Genomic DNA, 23,262 nt, shown 5'->3' on the forward strand with positions numbered 1-23,262 from the left:
GGGCGGTTGTTTTAAACAACCTAATTTAACTAACGCCTGGTTTAAGTTGTTTTTTAAAAACATACTTTACAAAAAACAGTGCAAGTTGCAGTAATTCATGCAAAAGCAGGCCGAAGCAATTATTGAGTGCATAGAAATAACCATACTTTTCAGAAGCATTTCTGTTTAAAATATCCTTTTTTATTGATCTTATGTAATATTCTAATTTGATGAGTTTGGAGTTTTCATTATCTGTAAGCCATAATCAGCAAAATTTCAAGAAATAAAGGCTTGAAATATTTCACTCTATATGTAGTGAATTTATATAATATATGGGTTTCACTTTCTGAAATGAGTGACAAAGAATATTTACCTTTTTATATTCAAATTTTTTTTAATGTACCTGTAGTGTGATTTAGGTGTTCCCTTATTTTTTTTTGAGCAGTGTGTAATGAAAATAAAATACACGAAAATAGGTATAAAATATGCAGAATAAACTATAATCGGCAAAAAGAATTACAAATATAAACAGGGAAACTTAACCATGACTCTAAAAGGGGGGAAAGCATGTCTACACAACATAGTGTACTCGCTTGCTGCCTGCGGACGTATGAATGTCAAATATTTATTGTTTTAATTTTTTTGTCCAGATTTTTCGCGATTGTCAACTAAATGTTAAGGGTAGAAGTTAATGCCACAACTTGCCCAGTTCGCCGATACCACCATTGCGTCAATAAACCTGTTAGAAGTTACCGATGCAAGCATTAAAGAAATCCTGTTTTTCACAAGCGAGCAGAACTCGTTGTTGCAGTTTACTTTTGAGTTTTATAAATAACTCGATTAAAAACAACACAAAAGTTATGTCATCATCTTCACGCATGAATTCGTTGTGCAATAATTAATTAAGTTAACAAAATAAATCAAAAGAGTCTTGTCCTGCTCACGTACTACCAAAGCAAAAATATTAAATTATAACTAAAACTCTCTTGACGACGCTTCTGCATCTGTCAACGTGATACGAGTACAAGAATAAAAGAACTGACGAATCCCAACTCGAGGCTTAATTACTCTATAAATATTCTTCATATTGACGCTGAAAGCTTGAATATTAACAAGTATCGCTGACATTACAATGTGTAATCCAATCGAGGAAGGTCTTACTGCTCAATATTAATGAGTATACAGATATTCGTGGCGGCGCTTTTAAATGACGTCACCGCCCCCGTCTCGCGTGTCAGCAACACGCCGCTGTCTTGTGAATGGGTCACTGTTGATAAAAGGAAAGCCATCCGGCTTGGGGTTTAAACGGGTTATCCTCAAGTCGCTTCGAGTATTCTGGATGGTCAGTTAACGAACCGGACACGCTTCCACAGATCGACAAATCTCAATATAAGTGAGGTGTGTTGCTTTTTGCTGCGTTTCTTTAATTTAACCTTACCCTACTACCTGGCTACGCATTAACCACGTCAGTGAGGTTCACAGGTTTTCTCCGTGCCGGGATAATTGGTGTTTTATACAACAAATCACAGCCGTTATTATGGTTATTAGTGGCTGTGAGCGTCCTGTGATGATGCAACTGTATAGAGGTCTATTGATGGCCTGCTGTCAGCAGATGTGATGTGATGTGATGTGATGTGATGTTTATCTTTATACGCAGTCATTATGAATATATCTACCTGCATCTATACTCTTCACTCATTTTCAACGTCTTCAAACTTTACAATTTACATCATTTAAGATTTCTCACTTGCCTGCGTCCTGGGTTTGTGTTATAAGCCGCTTATGAATGAGTAATATTGACAGAGCAGAGTCGTACGTGGTCGTAAATTGATTTATTTGTGGGTGGGTGTTTGTTTGTTTGTTTTAAAGTTTGAGCTTTTCGAGAACGTAATAAAAAAGTCATTCGGTCATGGCTACGTAACGTTAGAGCGCACGCAGCAGTGCAGAGGAAAACTGGTCTGTTAAGATTTTGTTTTTTGTTCATCTGACAGCTTGTGCAGACGTGGAATGTAATGTTAAGCTATTTTAGGAATTACTGTATACAATGTTATATGAATAACAGTAGGTAATACAACTTTTATTTTACAGTGTAATAGTTTTATTTGTCAAAGTTGTTAAACTGAAAATATAGTACTGTGCTGTAATGGAGAAACCTAAAGCAAAATTGAAATTTCTTGACCTGAATATGATTTTCTTTTTCTAGATATGATCAGCTCTAAAATACTTGACTAAATATGACCCTTATTTGTGTAAATGTTAAAAAAGGTTTCTTTAGTAAATTATGTTGGAGATCCATAGAGCTCTCGTGAAGTCCTTCTGGTTTTGTTATTTGAACGTATTACGGAAGACTTCACAACTGCTTGTTATGCATTTTTCCAGCTTAGTGGGCAGGCAGGAGAGCTGAACTGGTGCTGATTGATGATGCCTAGTTCCTTGAGGGTAACTTATCTATAAGTGCCTTCACAAGCTAAAGGGAAGTGTTCTCTCTGGCATTATACGGTTTTCTTTAATGACAGGTTTGTTGATTTAATTACAGTCTCAGTTCACCCCCATTGTCTACTGTATAAAGGGGCTTTGATCACTGAGGTGCTCAGCATTTACTGTATGTGCCAGTGACACTAGCACATGAAGAATTGCTTTGTGAAGAAGGTGATCAACAGGTAAACTTGTTTTCTTTTAAAGCGTGGTGTGTTTAATAGTTGGTTACCGTGTGAATTAGTGACGTTTCCATGAAGGTTAATATTTGTTACAGGATATTTGCTCCTGTTGTTTAAAGACATCTTCAAATGATGCCAAGACCTCAGGTGTCAAAGTGTAGAAGGGGGTTCAAGGCCTGCCAACAACAGGATTCAATTTGCCTGATGTCAGCAAGTCGTAGTGCTCAAATTCCTTATAACCTTCAAACAGAATTGTTCAGAGTAGTGTGTGTGCTTCGTAGCAACAGTGATGCTTAAACATCCTAGTGTTGTGTCTAAATTTAGCCTGTTTGTTTGTTAATCTAGTCCAACACTTTTGCTTAAACCGCTTTGTTCTGTTTTGGGAGCAGTATTTTTATGCAGACCTTTCCGAAAGCCATACTACATTTCCTCATGTGATCTACGAAAGGCTTTCCTAGTACTTTTCCAACTGTTCCTTTAATAGCATATTGCCTATCCGCCAATTGTTTTCCCTGTTGTCTGTTACCCCTGTTATGTGCGTATTCGTAGAGCGTCAGCTTGACATCAGATGCAATCTAGAGGTTGATAAGGAGATGTCCTCTTGTGGTTATCACCTGAGTCAAGCCTTGACTCCTGCCTGCTCAGCAGACTGGAGATGTTTATTGGTGGAAAATTTCTCAACTATTTTCTGCAAGTGAGCAGATTTGTGTCTGTGATTCTCTTTATGAAGACATTAAGATGTAAAGCGGATTTGTAGGTGTTTTAAGAAGTGAACTGTCAGACCTTAGCGCTTCTTTTTCTAGTGAAATGAATTGAGCTTATTTGCTCACCCACCAGTATGATTGTATTTATTTATTTATTATGTACTGGTGGCTCATTTTTGTTTCTCTTTTCTATCTGATTGATCATGCTTTTAAAGGTAAAAAATGCACCATGTTATCGCAAAAACTGCATTCCTTTGTTCTAGGACTGTAAAACAATTAACCGCGATAAATAGCATACAGAATAAAAGTTTGTGTTTACACAATATATTTCTGTGTACTGTTTATATTAGTTTTGTTTTTATAAACACATACATAAATACATATTTAGGAAGTATTTATTTTAAAATTTAAATGGTAATATAAATGTTTATACATTTTATTATATTTTTCTTAAAAATATGCATGTATGTGTATGTTTTTATAAATACAAAATTAATATGCACATTACACAGACATATATGTAAACATATCTTTTATTCTGGATGCGATTAATTGTGATTAATCGTTTGACAGCCCTACTTTGTTCCTTTATTTCACGTTTTTGTAAAAAAAACTGTGAAATGTGTCAAATTTGACTTTGGTTGTTTGCCTTGAAAAAATTGATTGACGTTCTGATAGTCATGCATTAAAATAATTAGGCCTTATGATTGAGTTTCGGTTGTGGTACTATTTTAAGACGCTGTCTTTAGTTCATATTGTTGTAAAGCTAAGTTTTGTAGAACTGGTTTTACTTTGAAAAGTGTGATATCAGATCAATCCATATCTTTAGTGGATCAAAGATTTAGAGCTGATCTCTCTAACCTTTATTGAATATAGTGTCCCTTAAAACTCTGAATGGCAGGCATTATTTATAATGGCTTATCTTATGTCCTGAAATAACTGACCACAAGAATCTTCAGACAGGGTTGTTATGACCCTGTGTCATTATCTGAAGTATAATTCTGTTGCTGGGAGGCAGCAGTGACCTGGTTACAGGTTCCAGTGTAAATGTAAAAAAAGTTGTTTAGTTTCTGATATCATTCATATATGTGGGACAAACATTGTGGGATATAAGACTTTCTATTCCAGATTATAATCTGAATAACCTTTTTCATCACAAAGAAGCTTTAGTGATGTTCGGATGTTAAAGGTTTTTTATGAAGCCATTTAGACAAAAAGTTATTTTATGGCATCATGAAGCACCATTAAGATTGTAAACAGTATTCGCAGCTGCTATCTTTAGTCAATTCAATGTGCAACTTCATATCTTAAAGAGGACAAGTTGTGAATGTTGTATCAGTGTTTTTCTTTTTAAACAAAATAATTACGTCTTTTTTCATTAAATCTCATGTCCACCCAGATGTGGAGAAACGTGAATTTCAAGATAGTTACCTTATGGTGCATGTGCTGTACTGTTCAAGCATTGCCTTGCTTTTTGAGGTGCTCATATATTATCAATAAGTCAGGGAGGATCACATTACCTTTGTGTCTCCATCCATCCATCCATACACACACACACACACACACACACACACACACACACACACACACACATATATACATACACAAAGCCAACCTACCTTCAACCAGCAGTAACCTCCCCTACACACGCAACAAAGATTTTGTCGCTGTCTTTCCAAAACCTTGGTTGCCCGAATTTTTGTCTACAATCAGAATAGTTTTTAGTCAACTGGTTTTACAAGCACATGTCTTACTAATCTTTGACAACATTTTTGCATTTATCAATTTTGGTGTCTAAACGACATGAACCTGGCTGATGAACTGGTCAGTTAGGGTTAAGCGAGGTCAGTCTAGCGTTGTTTTTGTTTTTTTTTGTATCTGGACTTAAAGGGTTTTGGTAAATGATGAATGGTACTTCATTATATTCAGCCTTTTAGAATGTGATGAAACCCAGATACAGATGATTCGCAGAAAAGTCATGACTATAAATTAGCTCCAAATAATTTAATATAAACATTGGGTCTTAGCAATTGATCACATCTAGCAACTTTTAAGCTTGAAGACACTTCTAGAAAAGTCAAAGTGTCCGTTTTTTCAAGAATACTAAATAAATGATTGGTTCCGCTCTGACAAGTCAAGGTATATTTTAGCTTGTCAAATATTGTTATCTTTGTTCGTTCATTTTCTTATCCTGTGACGTATTTCTTTAACCCTATTTGATGTTTTTTTTTTTAAGTTGTGTGACAAATTTTGGGGGATTTTAAAAAGAAAACGAAAAGATTTTATCTACAAAGTCAAATGGAATGCAAAAATGTCTGGAAACTGCTGGGAATAAAAACCTTATGATCCTTTTCACTGTTCTGAAAATTACTTTTTTCCTATAATAAATCTACCACAAAGTATTGGTAACACTTAATCTTACTAATACAAAGTTTACGCTACAGTGACATCTGGTGTCTTAGCTAAGGGGGTCGTTGGGGCCCAATTATCTCATTGGGGAATCATTCAATCTTGTGTGACAGGTAGAGGTAATTTGTTTTCAACTGGGTTTTTTCCCTGTTGTTTGAAAACATTACACCATTCATTCACCAATCATGAATGAACAAAAATATTCACATGCATAATTGTTTCCACATGTTCTTGAATGGTTAGTCTGCGGCGAAGAAAACCTGTTCTGTCTGGCAGAAGCTAATCTCAATAACTCCATTATTTGGAGAGACTTAACATGGTCTACCTGCTAGCTGCTAAGATGGAATTGAAATAGACTATATTATAAAGCAAAATCTGTGTATGCTCTCTGAATTTCTTTTATGTGTATTCATTAACCTCTTTCTCTGTCTGTAGCATTTGCGGATTCAGTCATGACCTCGGGACAAGCCAGTGGCTTTAAACAGCTGATCTTGACCATTGGCCTGACCTTGACCCTCGGTCTGCTCCAGTGGCCAATAGGGAATGTCAGTGGACAGAAAGGACCATCCGCCGTTCAAGTTCTTCAGGAACTGCTTACACAATATGGGGATAACACCACCATCTCAGTCCCACAGCTTCGGTCGCTCCTCATGCAGTTAAATGGTGGGCAGAGCGGAGACCCCAACGTACAACCGCAGCCCACCAAAACCAATGCATCGAAGGTGAGTCCATCTCAAGATGGTTACAACATAAAGCTTCATTAACAGGTTTTAAAGCTGTTATCTGTACAATTTTTCTTGAAAATAAATGAAAATCAGCTTTAACGCAAGTACATTAAGAAAAACTTTTAGCCACTCTTGCCATACTGCTGTTCTTGACCGTATGATAGTATAGTGATTTATAAATTGGGTATGAATTTGTGAGAAACATCAGCTTGAATATACAAAAGGAAATGTCAAATGTTTGCTTGAATGCAAATGATGAAAGGTCACTCATCTAATTATATTTCTAATGAAAAATAACTTGAGTAACTTCATCATGAAGATGGTTTCAAGCTCATTCTTTTGTTTGTCAATTATAAACTGATAGTAGTAACTGATTATAGGACCACTGATCTGTAGTTAAAGTAACTGTAGTTGTACAGTAATATCATTTTGATATGTTTAAGTTGTAAAAAGCTTTCAAAGAGCAAAACAGAGTGATTTGGATTACACATTTACAGCATTTTTTGTTCTGCATATTATATAAAACGTCAACAAGCCATAAATAAATAAGGCAGCATGGGTCATTTTTATCAAAAAGTATTTTATGAGCACATATTATTCCCATATAATACTTATAATAAAATATAATATAATACGTAAAATACTTTTCTTAATTCCGGGGTGTGTTTAAGTGTCATGAAGTGGCAAAATACTTTATTTAATTCACATAAATGTCTGTCTGTAAGTCCTACTCGAACTCTAGCGCAGCACAAGTTTGTTTGTATTTGGCATGCTATATTAAAAAGGTACGTTTAACGTACATATGATGCGCACTGTCAACTCATGATGGTGTGGGTTAGGTTTTATGTGCGCAACAAAATTGTTATCACATGCAAGCAAAAGATAATTCCTGCGTGTACATAGCACGCCAAATACAAACATGAACTTGTTCTAAAGATCTACACGCTTACACATTTACCTGTCACTCTCACAATTCACTTCGACTATATGTTACCACAAAACCAGTCGAAGCTGAATAAGGGCTCCATTGATATATGTATGGTTAGTTAGGATAGGACAATATTTGACCGAGATACACCTATTTGAAAATCTGTAATTTTAAGGGTAATTTGTAGCAGGCCGTTGCTAAGAATAAACCGGTTTGTTTTAATCCTCTATTGGTCAACAGCTGTAATTATGTTGTTGAGAGTAGATGAACCCGAAAGCAGATATTCTAAGCTTTACATAGATACCAAACTTGAGTGGGTAATTCCCAAAGAGCAGGCAGCAGCGAGCGAAGTTTGTAGGCGTGTTTCCGGCCCTTTTCGTTCACGATTTCGCTGCATCCACTTACAAAATAAAGCTTTGATATATTAACAGTAGGAATAATTAACAAAATATCTTCATGGAACATGATCTTTACTTAATATCCTAATAATCATTTTTGGCATAAAAGAAAAATGTATAATTTTAACCTATACAATGTATTGTTGGCTATTGCCACAAATATTCCTGTGCTACTATTTTTACGGTCCAAGGCCACACATGCGGCCACGGCCAGAGACGCAAAGGTCAGATGTTTGACTGATTAAATGAATACAGTTGCGGGGAAAAACATGCCCACCGGCCCATGAATCCTGCATTCCACCTGATGTCCACTTTTACATTACATTTACATTTAGTCATTTAGCAGATGCTTTTATCCAAAGCGACTTACAGAGAGTTCAGGGAGAAATAAGCGATATGTCATACAGGAGCAATAATACAATAGGTGCTAATACAGTTATATTGAAGGTTTTATTTATTTTCTCAAAATCAACTTGGTAATGTTACTTTTTACAAAAAGGATTAAAAAAAAAAAAAAGTAAAAAACACTCTTTATTTACTGTCAGGAATCTACTGCTTTGCCATTCTGAAATAAATTGCTTTTCTTCACACGCTTTGGTTTGCGAGGAACTTTTTAAATATTTTCAAAGATTTGCGACGTCTCCACTCCCTCGTGACTCGGTTGATCAGCCTGGGGCCGTTTATAAGACGTTAGAGAAGCTAATCCTGTACCACACCAAATGTCACCACTCGAGTAATTATCTGGGGTTTGGTCTGCTTGTTTTTACCATTAAATCATGGATGTGTGGGTTGGATTCAATTCATGTAAACAGTATTTATATTTGGATACACAACAGGATGGTTAATATGGTCAAACTTCAAGACTGTCTGCTCCATAATCTACTTGAATTCTACACAAACTCAGAGGTGCATTTTGGAGACGCCAAACTCCGAAGTAACAACTTGATTTTCTTGATTTGTATTACTGTGTGTATTAACCTCCTGTTTCTGTCCACACCCAGACATCGTTTTTGTTGGTGTTGCCTTTAGCAAAACGATATCATCTGTTGTGGCTTCTCGAAAGCAGGACATTACTCTGGAGTAACAAATTGTTCTGTAACATATTGTCAACAATGATAAAATACCTTATTGAGCTGCAATTGTTTATTCAACTCGATTGTTTACTTTTATTTTATTCTGCAAACATTAATACCACATTGAAATCGGGCCGTCTCGGATCTCAAGGTCAAATCCTTGAGCCGTGTCCTGTGGTGTGGGAGCTCCACAGCCCCAGTACAAACTGTGATTTCTGTAAGATAAGTGATCTGTAATTGAAACCTCTGTCCTGTGCTTTCAGTGCTTGGCAGCGGATGCTCTGGCCATGTATGGGATGACCGAACAGTCCCGTGTAGATGGACAGGGCCTACAGGAGATCTGCCCCACCATGTTACAGCAGCTAGGTACTGAAGCGTGTAAAACACAACAGGACCAAGAACCCGAAACCAGCCCCAGACCCACAGATGCTGAGGGTAAGGCCGATGTAAACCATTAAATGTATATATATATATATATATATATATGTGTAAATGAACATGTTATTAGGTATGTAAAATATTATATAGTGTGTTTGTTTTTCCTAATATATATATATATTTGGCAGTGCATACTACTATGATAAATTATTATTATAAAAATGTAACAACATTTTTGTTTTGAGTGCAGTTTTCTTGAGATTCAGTTTGTTTAGACTTTCATCCTTTGATGTAACATGTCTCTTAATATTTTCTTTAAACTGCAACGTTTTGCACGTCCGCAAGAAATGTACGGCAGATGTTATCACACATTTACCAGCGACTGGGTTATAGTGTATCTGCTCTGTAGTACAGAAAGTATTTGATTTGACCACCCTGTAAAAATACAGTAGATAAGCAATCTGAGATTAAACTGTAAACCAGGTGATGAAAGTCTCCTGTGTTGAGTCTTGAATTTACAGCGGGGAAAATAAGTATTTGACACATCAGCATTTTTATCAGTAAGGGGATTTCTAAGTGGGCTATTGACACAATTTCCACCAGATGTAGTCATCATGCCAAATATTGAATTCATACAAAGAAATCAAAACATTTAAGTATACAAGTTCAGTCATAATAAATAAAGTGAAATGACACAGGGAATAAGTATTGAACACATGAAGGTAACAAAATGACATAGAAAGCCAGGAGATCACCTGAAATCTGTCAGTATTGAGAGAGAAACCCTGCCCCCTATCAGTACTAATTGATATCAGCTGCTTTAGTCCTAATTGATGGTCTATAAAGGCTTTTTATTACCTAGGATGCACACAGGAAAGACTTCATGATGGATAAAAGCAAAGAACTCTCTGTAGATCTTTGTAATCATATCGTTGAAAAGCATTTTGATGGGAATGGTTATAGGCGCATTTCCAGAATGCTGAATGTTCCTGTGAGCACTGTGGGGGCCATTATCCGGAAATGGAAAGAGCATCGGTTCACCATAAACAGGCAATGATCACCGGCCATGTTGTTTCAAAGAAAACTATAAGCAATGCACTGAACCGCCATGGCTTCCATGCACGCTCACCACGCAAGACTCAATTGCTGAACAAAAAGCATGTTGAGGCTCGGTTAAAGTTTGCGAAAGAGCATTTGGAGAAGCCTGTGGATTATTGGGAGACTATAGTATGGTCACATGAAAGCAAAATTTAACTTTTTGGACGTCTTTCTTAACACCATGTTTGGAGAAGAAATTGCACTGCCCACCACCCCAAGAACACCATACCAACAGTTAAGTTTGGGGGTGGAAGCATCATGGTTTGGGGCTGCTTTTCAGCAAGGGTTACTGGCAGACTTCATATTATTGAAGGCAGGATTAATGGAGAAATGTACTGCCATCTACCAGAAAGCTGAAAATGAAAAGAGGTTGGACATTTCAGCAAGACAATGATCCCAAACACAAGGCCAAGGACACAATGAAGTGGTTTCAAAGAAAGAAAATCAAGCTGCTTGAATGGCCCAGTCAATCACCTGACCTAAATCCCATTGAAAATCTATGGAGAGAACTGAAGATCTAAGTTCATAAAAGAGGCCCAAGGAACCTTCAAGATTTAAAGACCATTTGTGTGGAAGAATGGGCCAGAATCACTCCTGAGCAATGCAAACGACTGGACAAAGGCTTTTCTACAAAGTATTAAATAAAGTGCGTTGAATACTTATTCCCTGTGTCATTTCACTTTATTTATTATGACTGAACTTGTATACTTAAATGTTCTGATTTCTGTGAAATTTTGTGTCAATAGCCCACTTAGAATTCCCCGTTACTGATAAAAATGCAGATGTGTCAAATACTTCGTTTTTTAAATACTTAAGTTAACGTGTGGTCAAAAGAACAGCAAAAGTCTGCAAAGTTAGAAAAATGTGGTCATGCAACACGTGTCTTGGTGTCTCACTGCTCATGTGATTATGAAAAGCATTTGAACACTAGTCACACTTAAAAACCAATTGTTCCGCATTTGAAAAGAATGAAAGAATATTTATTTTTTGAGAAAATATAGTTTGTTTATTTTTGTTAAGTGTCCATTTACGTTACGGCCCACTGTGCACATTCACATAAAGCATAACATAGACTTGCAGTTGTTTATTTATGTTTTGTATTTTAAATGGCATATGGAGTCAATCACAGCGCTCTTGACGACAGGAGAATTTAAAGGAGTCTGTTTGTTTAGAGAGTCTTTCAAAAGCTCAACCAAAATATTCCCTGTGTAGGCAAGAGGTATAAAAAGGCAAAACAGAGGGTTCATAGAATATCATGGGCGTTTGTGAAATACTCAAAGACATTTTGGGAGTCAACCAGACATAAAACGGGAAACAACTACACAATCCTATAATGTGAGATTTATATAAAGCCGGGGGAAAAAAACAAGAGACAATTCCAAATTTTCTTTTCAAGTCAGCATGTCTAGATTTATCGTGGCCAGTGTTTGTTGTATTCCAATAAAAGCAAACCTCAGGAGTCACAAAGTCATCCAACAGCAATGTAAAAGAAATGGAAAGCTGTGGTACAAAACCGAGGATATCAAATAAAAATTCATTTTCGACTTTTCCTAAATACATGCACAAATTTTGGTCTGTTTCTCGAGTTTTCTCGAACAATATTTTTATTTCAGATTTGGGAGAAATATGTAAGATGTTCACCGAATTAAAAAAAAAACATTTTAACTAAAGGCATTTCTATACCTATAACTGTAAATTCAGGAAAACTGAAAATAATTTTGAATTGGTCTCTTTATTTTTCCACGTCTATGTATTCTGATCCTGGTCCAATTTTCATTCCTTACATGAAGTTTCATGTACTTTAAGGATTAGGTCTACCCTATTAAGATACCAAGGTACGTGCATAGTAATACTATAGTAAAATGAAAGTATTTTTGAGCAGACACTGAGGAGATGGACAACAAAGAGAATTAAATGAGTCCAAGCCGTGTTGCATGTTGTATGTAAACTGTGCCATGTGCCGATTTATGTGTGAATGGATTTTTGAATGGCATATGCAAATTGCGTCGCAAGGTTTGTGTTGTAAGAAAGAAAGTAGATTTGACTAAAAGCAGAAGGTTGTTTGTCGTTTTGAATGATTTATCAGAAGAATAGCCCACAGTTGCAGTATAAACAAATGTAAACTGGTTTTAGAGAAAGCCCTTTTGATGGTGTCACATGATATCCGATATGTATTGAACACCCACCTGCCACGTTTCCCTCCCAGATAATTACATTCTCTCCTACAGTCTGCATGTGCAGTCATTCCCGGATCATGTTTTTGACACAATTCTTGCATTTCTAGGTTTTCAAGTTGGACGGCAAACTGAGCAGCTCTGTAATATATGTTCTAATCCCCATATAGACAAATGGTATAATGTCATGTCTTTAAAATGTGTATGTGTGTGTCCTGCAGTGTGGGGTTATTCTATTCTGAGCGTGACTGTGGTTAGCGTTTTCGCTTTGACCAGCGTTTTTGTGGTTCCCCTGATGAGGACACGGTTCATGCGCAGAACACTTGTCTTTTTCATCGCTCTGTCCATCGGAACGTTGTTCTCCACCGCCATCCTGCAGCTCCTGCCTGAGGTTCAGTATCCATCCACCCATCTCCACCCAAACATACCGAATCAACCTCAGATCAGGAGTAATCTCAAAGGGGGGCCTGGAATCGCTGTCTCTTTTCAGCATTTTCCTCTTCTACATAATGTTTTCATACTTTTAACAAGCCAGAACTTCACAGCAAAGCCTCTTCTCAATGTGGTCATCTTTTTTTCTATTCCAGTTGATTTTATCTTCTGTCCTGCACAGTAGGTGCAGTTTGGAACTACACAAGCTAAAACATTTACTGTAGTTTTTGCCTGTTTGTGTAACTAAACTAAACATTACTGCTTGGTTGTTTGTGCCCTCCAGTGTTGCCGGATATGTCTTGTTTATTTCGTAGATTAATGGTTCACTGAAATATAAAATTGAAAAACCACATACGTCCGTTATTTAAGTAACTAAATGACTTCAGTGGGTTAATACATGTCCTAGAATTTTGAGCTTAATGATCAATATGTCACTGTTAGTTCAAACATGGTTGCATGTCAATTCTCATTTGTTTTGACAAAATGCGCATATGACAACTAGTCACAAGAATTGAGCGCTTTACTGAAGAAAGGCATATATATCTGCAATAGCAGGAACTATAGTATAGAATTTTTTACACGTCCTGATGCGTGAAGCCCTTCACCGGTCACGCGCGTAATAAAGAGCGATGATTCGCGTTTACTTTGAACATCACATAAGGCTTTTTATGCAAACCAATAATTTCACTAGTTCATTAAAACAGGTGTTTAAAAAGCAACATGGCAAAAATGTAGAAGTTGGAAAATTGGGTTTAAGTTAATACCAGTGACTTTCATGGACTCATTAGTAGTGAAATGGTGAAAACAAAGCGGCCAATCATAAAACACCAATACAGATTTAAAGTAAGCAGAATGTCATTGTCTTTTGGAAACCAACTTCATTCTTTATAGTTTATCATTTTTGTGAGCAGGAACCTATCAGTAAGGTCACCTAGAAATGTCTTTGTTTGTACACTACCTTCTTTTATCGTCTTACCCGCTTTGAAATTTCTGTCTTATTTGTCGAGTTAATGAAGTGTTGGGTCGTTGAGCTGTCAAAGGCATCGGTCAAACTGAGGGACAGGGACACCCTTGTGTACTGGGTGTTTGCGGTTCATTGGTCGCTCAACATAAATAGGGTGGTTGATTGTCACCTTTAGGAAGATTTTAGGTTGGATGGACGGAGAGATGATGATTGTATGTGATCGAGTCTCTTAAGCTGTCCTTTGTTCTAGCAGGAAGCTGCCTGCCCCCACTTCCTCTGTGAATAAAACACAATAATTATACACTTTGGAGTTTTTGTGATGATATAATGAAAAGTGGTTCTGTGTCTGAAATGGTTATAATTATTACTGTTAATTAATATTTTTAATTAGCTTCAAATGCAAATGGAATTAATCAATGAATGAAATCCAGTGAAAATATTTTTTCGAATTAAAGCTGAAATCTGTAACTTTTTTGTTCCAAATAAAGACACTCTTTACCTTACCCTGATTCATAAAAGTAATGAAATGGTACAAATTCAGCTATTGGGTACAGAGTTGTCGGGAAACAATTTTATGTTTTTTAACAGAGGATACCATAAAAAAGCAAAAGTTACAGATTTCAGCTTTAAAGAATATTATTTGAGTTGCATGAATTGATGTCAAACCATAATGGTCCACATTACTTGTTTTCTTAGAAGGATGAATACCACTATTGAAATAAAATGATAAATATCATCGTTTCATCGTTTAATTATACTTAATAATTCAAATATTCTTTCTTCTTTTTCTCCTTTCTTTTCCACCTCCTCTCTCTGTTTTGGTCATTTGGGCAGTCTGGGGTTATGGTTTCCTCTCTGTGACAGTGATATCTCTGTGCTCATTGGTCGGGGCAAGTGTGGTTCCCTTCATGCGGAAAACCTTTTACAAGCGGTTGTTGCTGTACTTCATAGCCCTGGCCATTGGTACTCTGTACTCCAACGCCCTCTTTCAACTAATCCCAGAGGTAGAGTGGACACGTGGGGGAATGGGTTCAAAGACGTGTGCCACGCAGCCAGACATGTCAGATTCAACTTTCTCTAAAAAAACTACATTAGACAGCTTCTGATGTGGATATGTTGAGGCTGACAGTCGAAGGAATGTTTTGCCCAAAAAATAAAAATTTCTGTTGTCAAATACTTACTCTCTTTGTATGTGGAGTAAATAGACCAAACATACTTTCTTTCTGTGCGATCTTAAGTAAATTAGAGTAACATTGCTACATATATGATAACAGAATTTTCTTTTTTGGGTTAGAATATTTCTTTAATCACAAATGTAAATCTTACTGACCTTAGTGGTTCTCCCCAGCAGGAATCGATTAAATGCAAGTTAGGACGAATCCACAAATCGAAATGTTGTTTCAGTTATTATTTTATGATCATAGTTAATCATTTTCCTTTATGTTTTACGGCTATTTGTACATGTATGGCACTATGGAAGTTCATTCCTATAAGTATATTATTCAGTTTATGTAATTCTTCAAAGGGAAGGCAAAAAACTAATTTGGATGATGCGAGAAGTTCCTGAGGGGGAAGCACTAAGGCAAAATCCAACATCATTCCCAAACTCGCTTTTCTAGATTGTTTTTATAACAATGTGACAAACCTACAAAGAAAGCGTTTACAGCATTTGTCTTTTTTCATTCTTCAATTTAAGATTTTAACCACGTTTTCAGAAAAACACTGAGTCTAGGAGAGCGACTGAGGGGTGGTTTGAAATGTATTCACACTAAACATATACTTTATATGATGTACTACAGATTCATTATTTAGCACACTACATACGATCTAGACAACATTACATACATTACATTTATTTATGATCGCTTAAATATATTTACTTTAATTGCTACTTAGCTTTAATGACATTGTTAAAGAATTTTTTTCTGTATACAGGCTTTTGGATTTGACCCCATGGAGGATTATTACGTGTCCAAGTCTGCTGTCGTGTTTGGAGGATTCTACCTGTTCTTCTTTATGGAGAAAGTGCTGAAGATGATCTTAAAACCAAAGGACAGGGTGAGCTTGACACTAATGGCCGGTACCGTTGGTGAACCACGGAAGCTCTTTGCAGTTTGACATTGTCACGATGACATGGGTTCCCGATCACGTGATGTCATATCATCCGAGCAGCGTTTCTTTCAAAGCACAATTCAACTGAAGATTTTTGAAAATGTTTGGATTGCAATGTGTGTACAGTATGTACACGTCTTGTATTACAGGATAGACAGTTCCTGAGGGGGTGCAACACTTTTGAACAGTGATGTGCTTTCAAATATGACATTCTCCATTTGGGTGTTGAACAAAACAATAATGGAAAAGTAAATAAAGCTTATGACCTAGGAGAACCTGATTGGGGTCAAAATAACCTGTTGGTTTGGTCAAAATGACTTGTATTATTCAGCAAATAGCAGTGAACTTGCATTCGATTAATCATTAAATTGTTTGCTTTGGAGAGTTGGAGTTGTTGTAATACAGCACCCTCTTGTGTGAGATTTAAGTCAAGAACTTATTCTCTCTCTCTCTCTCTCTCTTTCTAATTGTCTCTTCCACCTGTAGGGAGCACACGGCCACAGTCACTTCCCTGTGGAGCACTATGCCAGCACTAATGGGGACCTGGAGGATGGTGTTATGGATAAATTGCAAAATGGAGAGGTGGGAGTAGCATCTTTAACAAGGGCGGAAGTCGATGTCAGAGGGCTCGGAGAGGACGACAAAATGCTAAGCTCAGGGCCAACAGTGCAGGTGACTAAAAAACAAAAGATGCTGAATTCTTTACTTTCACCATGTCCCCTTATTATTATTTTTTTAGCAAAAATGAATTGCGTTTACGATTGAAAGAAAATTCCTCTTTTATTAGCTGTATTGTGCTTTATTGTCAAGTTTTGTTTAGTGGACTGTATCACGAATCGAGGTGAACAAACACAGAGTTGCAGAGTATGTTTTGAGTTGACAAAACCAGACAAACCCAACCTGGTTCATGTCAGGTTCAGCTGTAGCACAACGCTTTGTATAAACTTTCTGTCAACTCCGGTTTGATCCAGACTTTGTGAGGCGCATGCACCTGAAAGTGTGACACGTGCGGCAAACAGCCAATCACACAGAACAGGTGATAAAGGTTTACAAAAAGGTCTAAAAGTAATATGTATGCTTCATTACTTTAAAAAGCTTTATATATTAAAGTTTGGTTTTATACAAATATAGTAATATTCATTTAAATGCAGTGTCTCATATTAATTAATAAATATTAATTATCAACTTGTATAATAATTATATCATTGCGTTTTGAATTATAACTTATAAATGTAAATATAAAATACAAATAAACACAAAAGATTTTCTCTCTAACATCTTATCACTTTAAACTTTTTTTTGGAACAAGGGATATGTGGGGAGTGGCTTCACAGCAAGGGTTTGTACGGGTGATGGAAATCCTGTAAATTAAAAGCATGTAAAATGTAGGACTATTTAAGACAGTCAACAATAAATTGGGATGTCATTTTAGGATATTTTTAGCACAATATCATCTCTTTTATGATTAAGTATGTATACTGGAAACGCATGAAATCACACAATAAAAATACTGGAAAAGTGCTGGAATTTGACTTTATAAAAGATGTAAGAACCCTGCACAGCGTAAATTACAAGTCACTTTTCCAATCAGCACTTCAGAGCTGATTGGTCCAGTTTTGGTTTGCGATCTCCAACCCAGAATAAAACCTGTTCCTTAGCCGATTATTTTGTTATTGTTGAAGGCCAAAATTGACGATTACGATTCATTTTCGATTAAATGCACAGCCCTAGTGTTGTCCTGAAATTAATTTTTCATTTACACTTCTGACTTCTTCCTGTGTTGGCATCCGTGTTGCAGGACTCTCAAAGTTCAGGCGGTGCTAGAATGGGCGGATGCTATTGGCTGAAGGGTAGGGCGTACTCTGACATCGGGACTTTGGCGTGGATGATTACTCTGAGCGACGGTCTCCATAATTTTATAGACGGTCTGGCTATCGGGGCCTCCTTCTCGGCCTCTGTGTTTCAAGGGATCAGTACTTCAGTGGCCATCCTGTGTGAGGAGTTTCCACATGAATTGGGTGAGAATTACATTAATCCCTTATAGAGACTTTAACACCTGCTCACATTCTCAAATATTATCAGTGAACGGGAGATGCTTAATGTAAATGTGTAAAATTATAATTATTGTTGATTTGTCTTACAGTAAATAAATAGGCTAGTTTGTCTTAATTTTGGAACAGCGGTTTTAAAAATACCATTGTATAAAGATTCCATCCTGTCAAGATGTAATTTATATCAAAATCAAAAATGGTCACAATGCAATGTTCAATCTTGTCATTTGTGTCCAGGTGATTTTGTGATCCTGCTAAACGCTGGCATGAGCATTCAGCAGGCACTGTTCTTTAACTTCCTGTCAGCCTGCTGCTGTTATCTGGGCATGGGTTTCGGCATCCTGGCTGGAAATCGCTTCTCTCCTAGCTGGATTTTTGCTTTAGCCGGGGGCATGTTCCTCTACATAGCACTGGCTGATATGGTAAGAGATTTAGTTCTAGCCCGTGGCAGGCTTTAAAGCTGGTGTTCGAAAGCCAAACCTTTAGAAAGTTCTTGTTGTCTTGATCTGTGAGGCTGTTTTTACGAGAGTTGATAAATACTAAAACTAAGAAATGTTTCTTTTTTTAGTCGTCAAGCTGTTGCAGGTTACAACAATTTTTTTAATGGAAATAGACCACCAGATGGCGATATACAGTTGAAGTCAAAAGTTTACATCCCCTTTGCAGAATCTGGAAAATGATGACATTTTGGGAAAAATTAAGAGGGATTTCGAATATTAAGCTTTATTTTTCATTTATTCCTGCCCTTAACTAGTTATTTTATGAAAGAAATGTTAACATATTGTTCACACCATAGAATAATAACAGAATTTCTAAAAAGATCCCAGGTCAGTTCACATCCCCCTGATTATTAATAATGTATAATGTTACCTGCACAATCAATAACAGTTTTTATGTTTAGTCATAGTTGTTTAAGGGTTTCTTGTTTGTCCCGAGTCATTAAATTGTCTACTGATCTTCAGAAAAAGAATCGGGGTCCTCCAGAATCTTTGCTTTTTCAGCATTTCTATATATTGACTCATGTCCAGCAGTAACTGTATGATGATATATATATATATATATATATATATATATATAGACTCATGAAGTCAACACTTCATTTAATGAATTTATATAGTTATATATAAACCAAAAAATAACAATTTACACAAAAAAAGGTTTTCAGAGTTTCACACCAACCTAACTTTAAATTAAGTGTTGACTTCATGAGTATCACTGAATGTTTCTGTCTATTCCAACAGTTGTGTATGAGTCTCTTGATTGTCCTCAATGTGAAAAGAGGAATCTCAACATCATACAGTTACTGCTGGATATGAGTCAAATCTCCAAAATGTGAAAAAGCAAAGATTGACCTGGATTATTTTTCTGAAGATCATTAGACAGTTTACTGACTCAGGACAAACAAGAAACCCTTAAGCAACTATGACAAAACATAAAAACTGTCATTGATTGTTCAGGTAACATCATACAGTATAAATAATCAGGGATGTAAACTTTTGACCTGGGATCTTTTTGGAAAATTCTGTTAATATTCTTGGTGTGAATTTGTTCAGGGCAGGACTAAATTATAAAGGAACCTTAATTTTTTTAATCCCTCTTAATTTTTCCCAAATATCAGCAGTTTTCAGATTTTGCAAGGGTGATGTAAACCTTTGATTTCAACTGTTACTTGCCTCTAGCTAATATTACACCAAATGAAAATAAGAAAAAGTAGAAAGAGCAATAGAACTCTTAGAGGCCCTTGAAGGTAAATTTTGCAAATATTAAAGTAATCCCTCTGTCTTTTATAGTGTACTTTAATTTGTAGGTTTATCCGGTAATGCCAGTCGTACACTGAAAAGTTTTGCAGAAATTTACTACACACAGAAAATACAATGTACAATACAATGTTTTTTTATTTATCAAATGAATAGTGACTGACATATGAAAATATGATTATTTTAACTTTACTTTAGCAATTTTAGGAGAACAAGTAGAGATGATCAAGGAAAATGATTAATTAAAAGTCCAGTAATTAAACCGCAAATTTTTTGCTGGAAATCACTGAAACTTTTTTAATACTAAAATGCTTTTAATATAATTTAGTTGGAAAATCTTTAAAACCCCCATGAAATCAAAGCGAATGTTTCTTGGTTAGCCTGAAGCATATGTAAAAAATAATGCAAAATTCATATTTTGAAGTTTTTCTGCCAATACCATTCAAAGCTATGAGGCAAACCAATTGGCTGTTTTTAAAAGAGCTTGGAGCCATTAAATGTGTTCTTCACATTTCAGTCAAAATAACATCAACACATTGCACAAAGCTGTGCATTTCAAAGCAAATCAGTGAGCCTTTTAACTACAACAACCCTGATAAATACATACACAAAGTACTCTGCCGCTATTGGGAATTATATGAGATGATCATCGCACTTCAATCTAAATGAACAAAGACGTGAAAACACAAAGTCATTGCCATTAAACTCATCTTTATAGCTATGCTGTTGATTCAACCTCTCTGTTTTCCTCTGCCATCTGCAGTTTCCAGAGATGAACGAGGTCAGTCGTGAGGAAGAGGAGTCAGGAGGAAGCGGATCTATGGTTACTTTTGCCATCCAGAACGCTGGGCTGCTGACTGGTTTTGCCATTATGCTTTTACTCACTATGTACTCTGGACAGATACAGCTTGTATAGCAAAAGATCTAGAAACACTTTGAACCAAAAGGACTAACTCAGTATCTGGGACTTAAACCTGATATCTACCGGGCTAAACATTAAACCTCCAGCAGTGCTGGCATGTTTTAAAAGCCAGCTGGACTAGGTTAGGACAGACATTGAAAGGTGTGTTTTGGGCTCCGATTAAACGGCGGTCTGTCTGAAGAGGCTAGAAGTTTGACTGAGGTTTAGATTCATCCAGAACCAAGGACTTGTGGATGGAACATCTGCCTTTCTACTGTAGTTTAGGACTCCTCTTGTCCTTTTCCCTCAAAATAATTTTAAGACGCAATGCTGTTCCTCTTTTTTTTCCAACTACCCTATTGTAATAATCTGGTTGTTTGTAAACATTTATACTGTTCTTATTGTTTTTGAGGTTTTTGACAATAAGCCTGATGAGATGGGATGTTTCCAAAAACTTTACTTTGACTTTACAAACATCCTGAAACTGATCAAATTCCAGTGCTTCATACCGAGTGCTTTTGTTAGTCTGTAGAGAAATTCAAAAATTAAATAGCTGTAAGCACTTAGATTGAAACTATTTATGTTGGTTTAGTAAGTTATAGTGTGTGGTCACATACTGTAAGAAGTTTTTTGTTACGAACAGGTGTACTTTGCATTATTTCTAAAAGATCTCACAATACCATTCCATATTACCCACCAAAAAAGACAGGTGGAGATTGAAACAAACAAGTCCCTGATTCTTTCACTGTTAGTGGTTGTTTTTTAATCCCCTTTGTCACAGAAGCAGAGACCAAGTTTCTTCTATAAAAATGCCTGCCAACTGTTCCTTTTTTACATGACTAGGCAGTGAATTTTTTTTTCATTTCAGATTATACAGTATTTTAAAACCAAATTAGTTCTGATTATCTCTTGATTTATTTGTTTTATGTATTTATGTATAGACAGACATAAGTGCATGGATAGGTAAAGTGTTGTGGATGGTTAAATACCTTTTACATTTATGCATTTGGCAGAATCTAATGAATTGAAGTGAATGCCAGCTATTTTTATTATTTTTTAAATATATATTTTTGTCAGTGTGTGTGTTCCCTTGGAATCAAACCCGTGATATTTGTGTTGCAAACGCAATGCTCAACCAGTTAAGTTACAAGAGCACAAATAGACATATTGCCCTCAACAGAGCTATTGTTACATCCAATTACATACTGTCATCGCTTCATTTTTGCGGTGTATTTAGTTATCAATCAGACCAGGAAAGTGTAATGTTAATCACAGACATTATGTTGCTCAAACCAAAAACTACCATCCTGAAAGCCCATAGGAAATTTCTGTTGGAACAGATTTTTGTCTTGGCAAAGGAAATTCTCCTCCAGGTTTTAAAACTAAACTACATCATTCTTCTATAATAGTGTTATAATAGTCAATTTTAGATTGTTGTCATTGTAAGAAATTGTAAGCAAATGCAGGCACAATTTGAGTTTTGTAGTCAATAATGAATATTCATAAAAATTGTCTACAATATATTTTCTATGCAGAATACAGTATGAATGGTTAGTACAAACTGTGACATTATTGAAGAAGTGATCTTCGGTCTTTAGTGTTGGCAGCCTTTTCTTCAGCTATCAGATTTAGTCTTTTCCATCTTTAAAAGCCTGTATCATCTGTCTCTTTCATTATATCTCCATCACATTTTGTATGTTTAAGTAATGTTAGCTGCTATTGCATTGGTGGTTTTAAGGGGCTTTCATTAAACTGGAATTCCCAGTGTGCTGTTGAAAAAAATGGCTACAATGGTAATCTTGTTCACTATGAAGTTGATACATAGCTCTTTATAGACTGAAATCTTTGTACTTAAACATATGGTCAGCAAATCCGAGTAACATTCTTCAGCAATTTTTTTTTGCATTTACAGTAGACTTTCAGCTGTAATTTTCTGAAATATCCCTTTGTGTATTTAGGAGTTACATTTGGCATTGTAGGCCGCGCAGGTTACAACATTGTTTCAGCTTGATTCTAATTTCTATGCATTGAGAAATTTCCTCTGAAGTGAGTTTATGCTTTAAAGAAGGGTTACTCCCAACACCTTCATCTAAGGATCAAACGTTTTAGTTTTTTGTACCTCATTTTAATTTAGTTATATTTTAAAACAAACTTTGTGTAGAACGTGTCATTGTTAATATGTCTTTAATTTATGTATACTCTTATTAATATTTAAATGATAAGAAGAGGTTGCTGTAAAAGAAAATGGGATCTGTTTAGTGTGAAATGTAATTGCTAGTATATCTGAAAATGATGAAGGCATTATTTTTAAATACTGTAAACATTTAAAGTGTTGTGTAAATTGTGTTGCACTTCATTTGTACAACATGTGAAATCTGATTGCTGGTGACATGTTTTACATTTTTCTTTTCATTGGGAAATATCAAGCCATGGGTTTTCAGTTCATTGTGCAATGAAAAAAAATACCATCTGATAAAAACTTTTTTCTATTAATTTGTAGTTGTTTGTATTGTTGATTTTTG

At 35.9% G+C, this 23,262-nt stretch overlaps 1 protein-coding gene across 2 annotated transcripts; it reads left to right on the forward strand.

The window, feature by feature from the left end:
- Positions 1-1,193: 1,193 nt before the first annotated feature.
- slc39a14 (solute carrier family 39 member 14) lies at positions 1,194-23,233 on the forward strand. Of its 2 annotated transcripts, none has more exons than XM_056745367.1 (9): positions 1,194-1,377; positions 6,185-6,471; positions 9,137-9,308; positions 12,745-12,914; positions 15,855-15,977; positions 16,518-16,703; positions 17,830-18,049; positions 18,320-18,504; positions 20,603-23,233. In XM_056745367.1, exons 2-9 carry the CDS (start codon positions 6,202-6,204, stop codon positions 20,753-20,755), a joined length of 1,479 nt encoding a protein of 492 aa, XP_056601345.1. In that variant the 5' UTR covers positions 1,194-1,377; positions 6,185-6,201; the 3' UTR covers positions 20,756-23,233. The 2 variants fall into 2 exon arrangements, with proteins under 2 accessions (XP_056601345.1, XP_056601344.1); XM_056745366.1 differs by lacking the exon at positions 12,745-12,914 and adding an exon at positions 14,754-14,923 and having other exon boundaries at positions 1,195-1,377.
- The last annotated feature ends 29 nt before the right edge of the window (positions 23,234-23,262 follow it).

The sequence above is a fragment of the Triplophysa dalaica genome, chromosome 4 (genome assembly GCF_015846415.1).
Source record: "Triplophysa dalaica isolate WHDGS20190420 chromosome 4, ASM1584641v1, whole genome shotgun sequence".
Classification (NCBI taxonomy): Eukaryota; Metazoa; Chordata; class Actinopteri; order Cypriniformes; family Nemacheilidae; genus Triplophysa; species Triplophysa dalaica.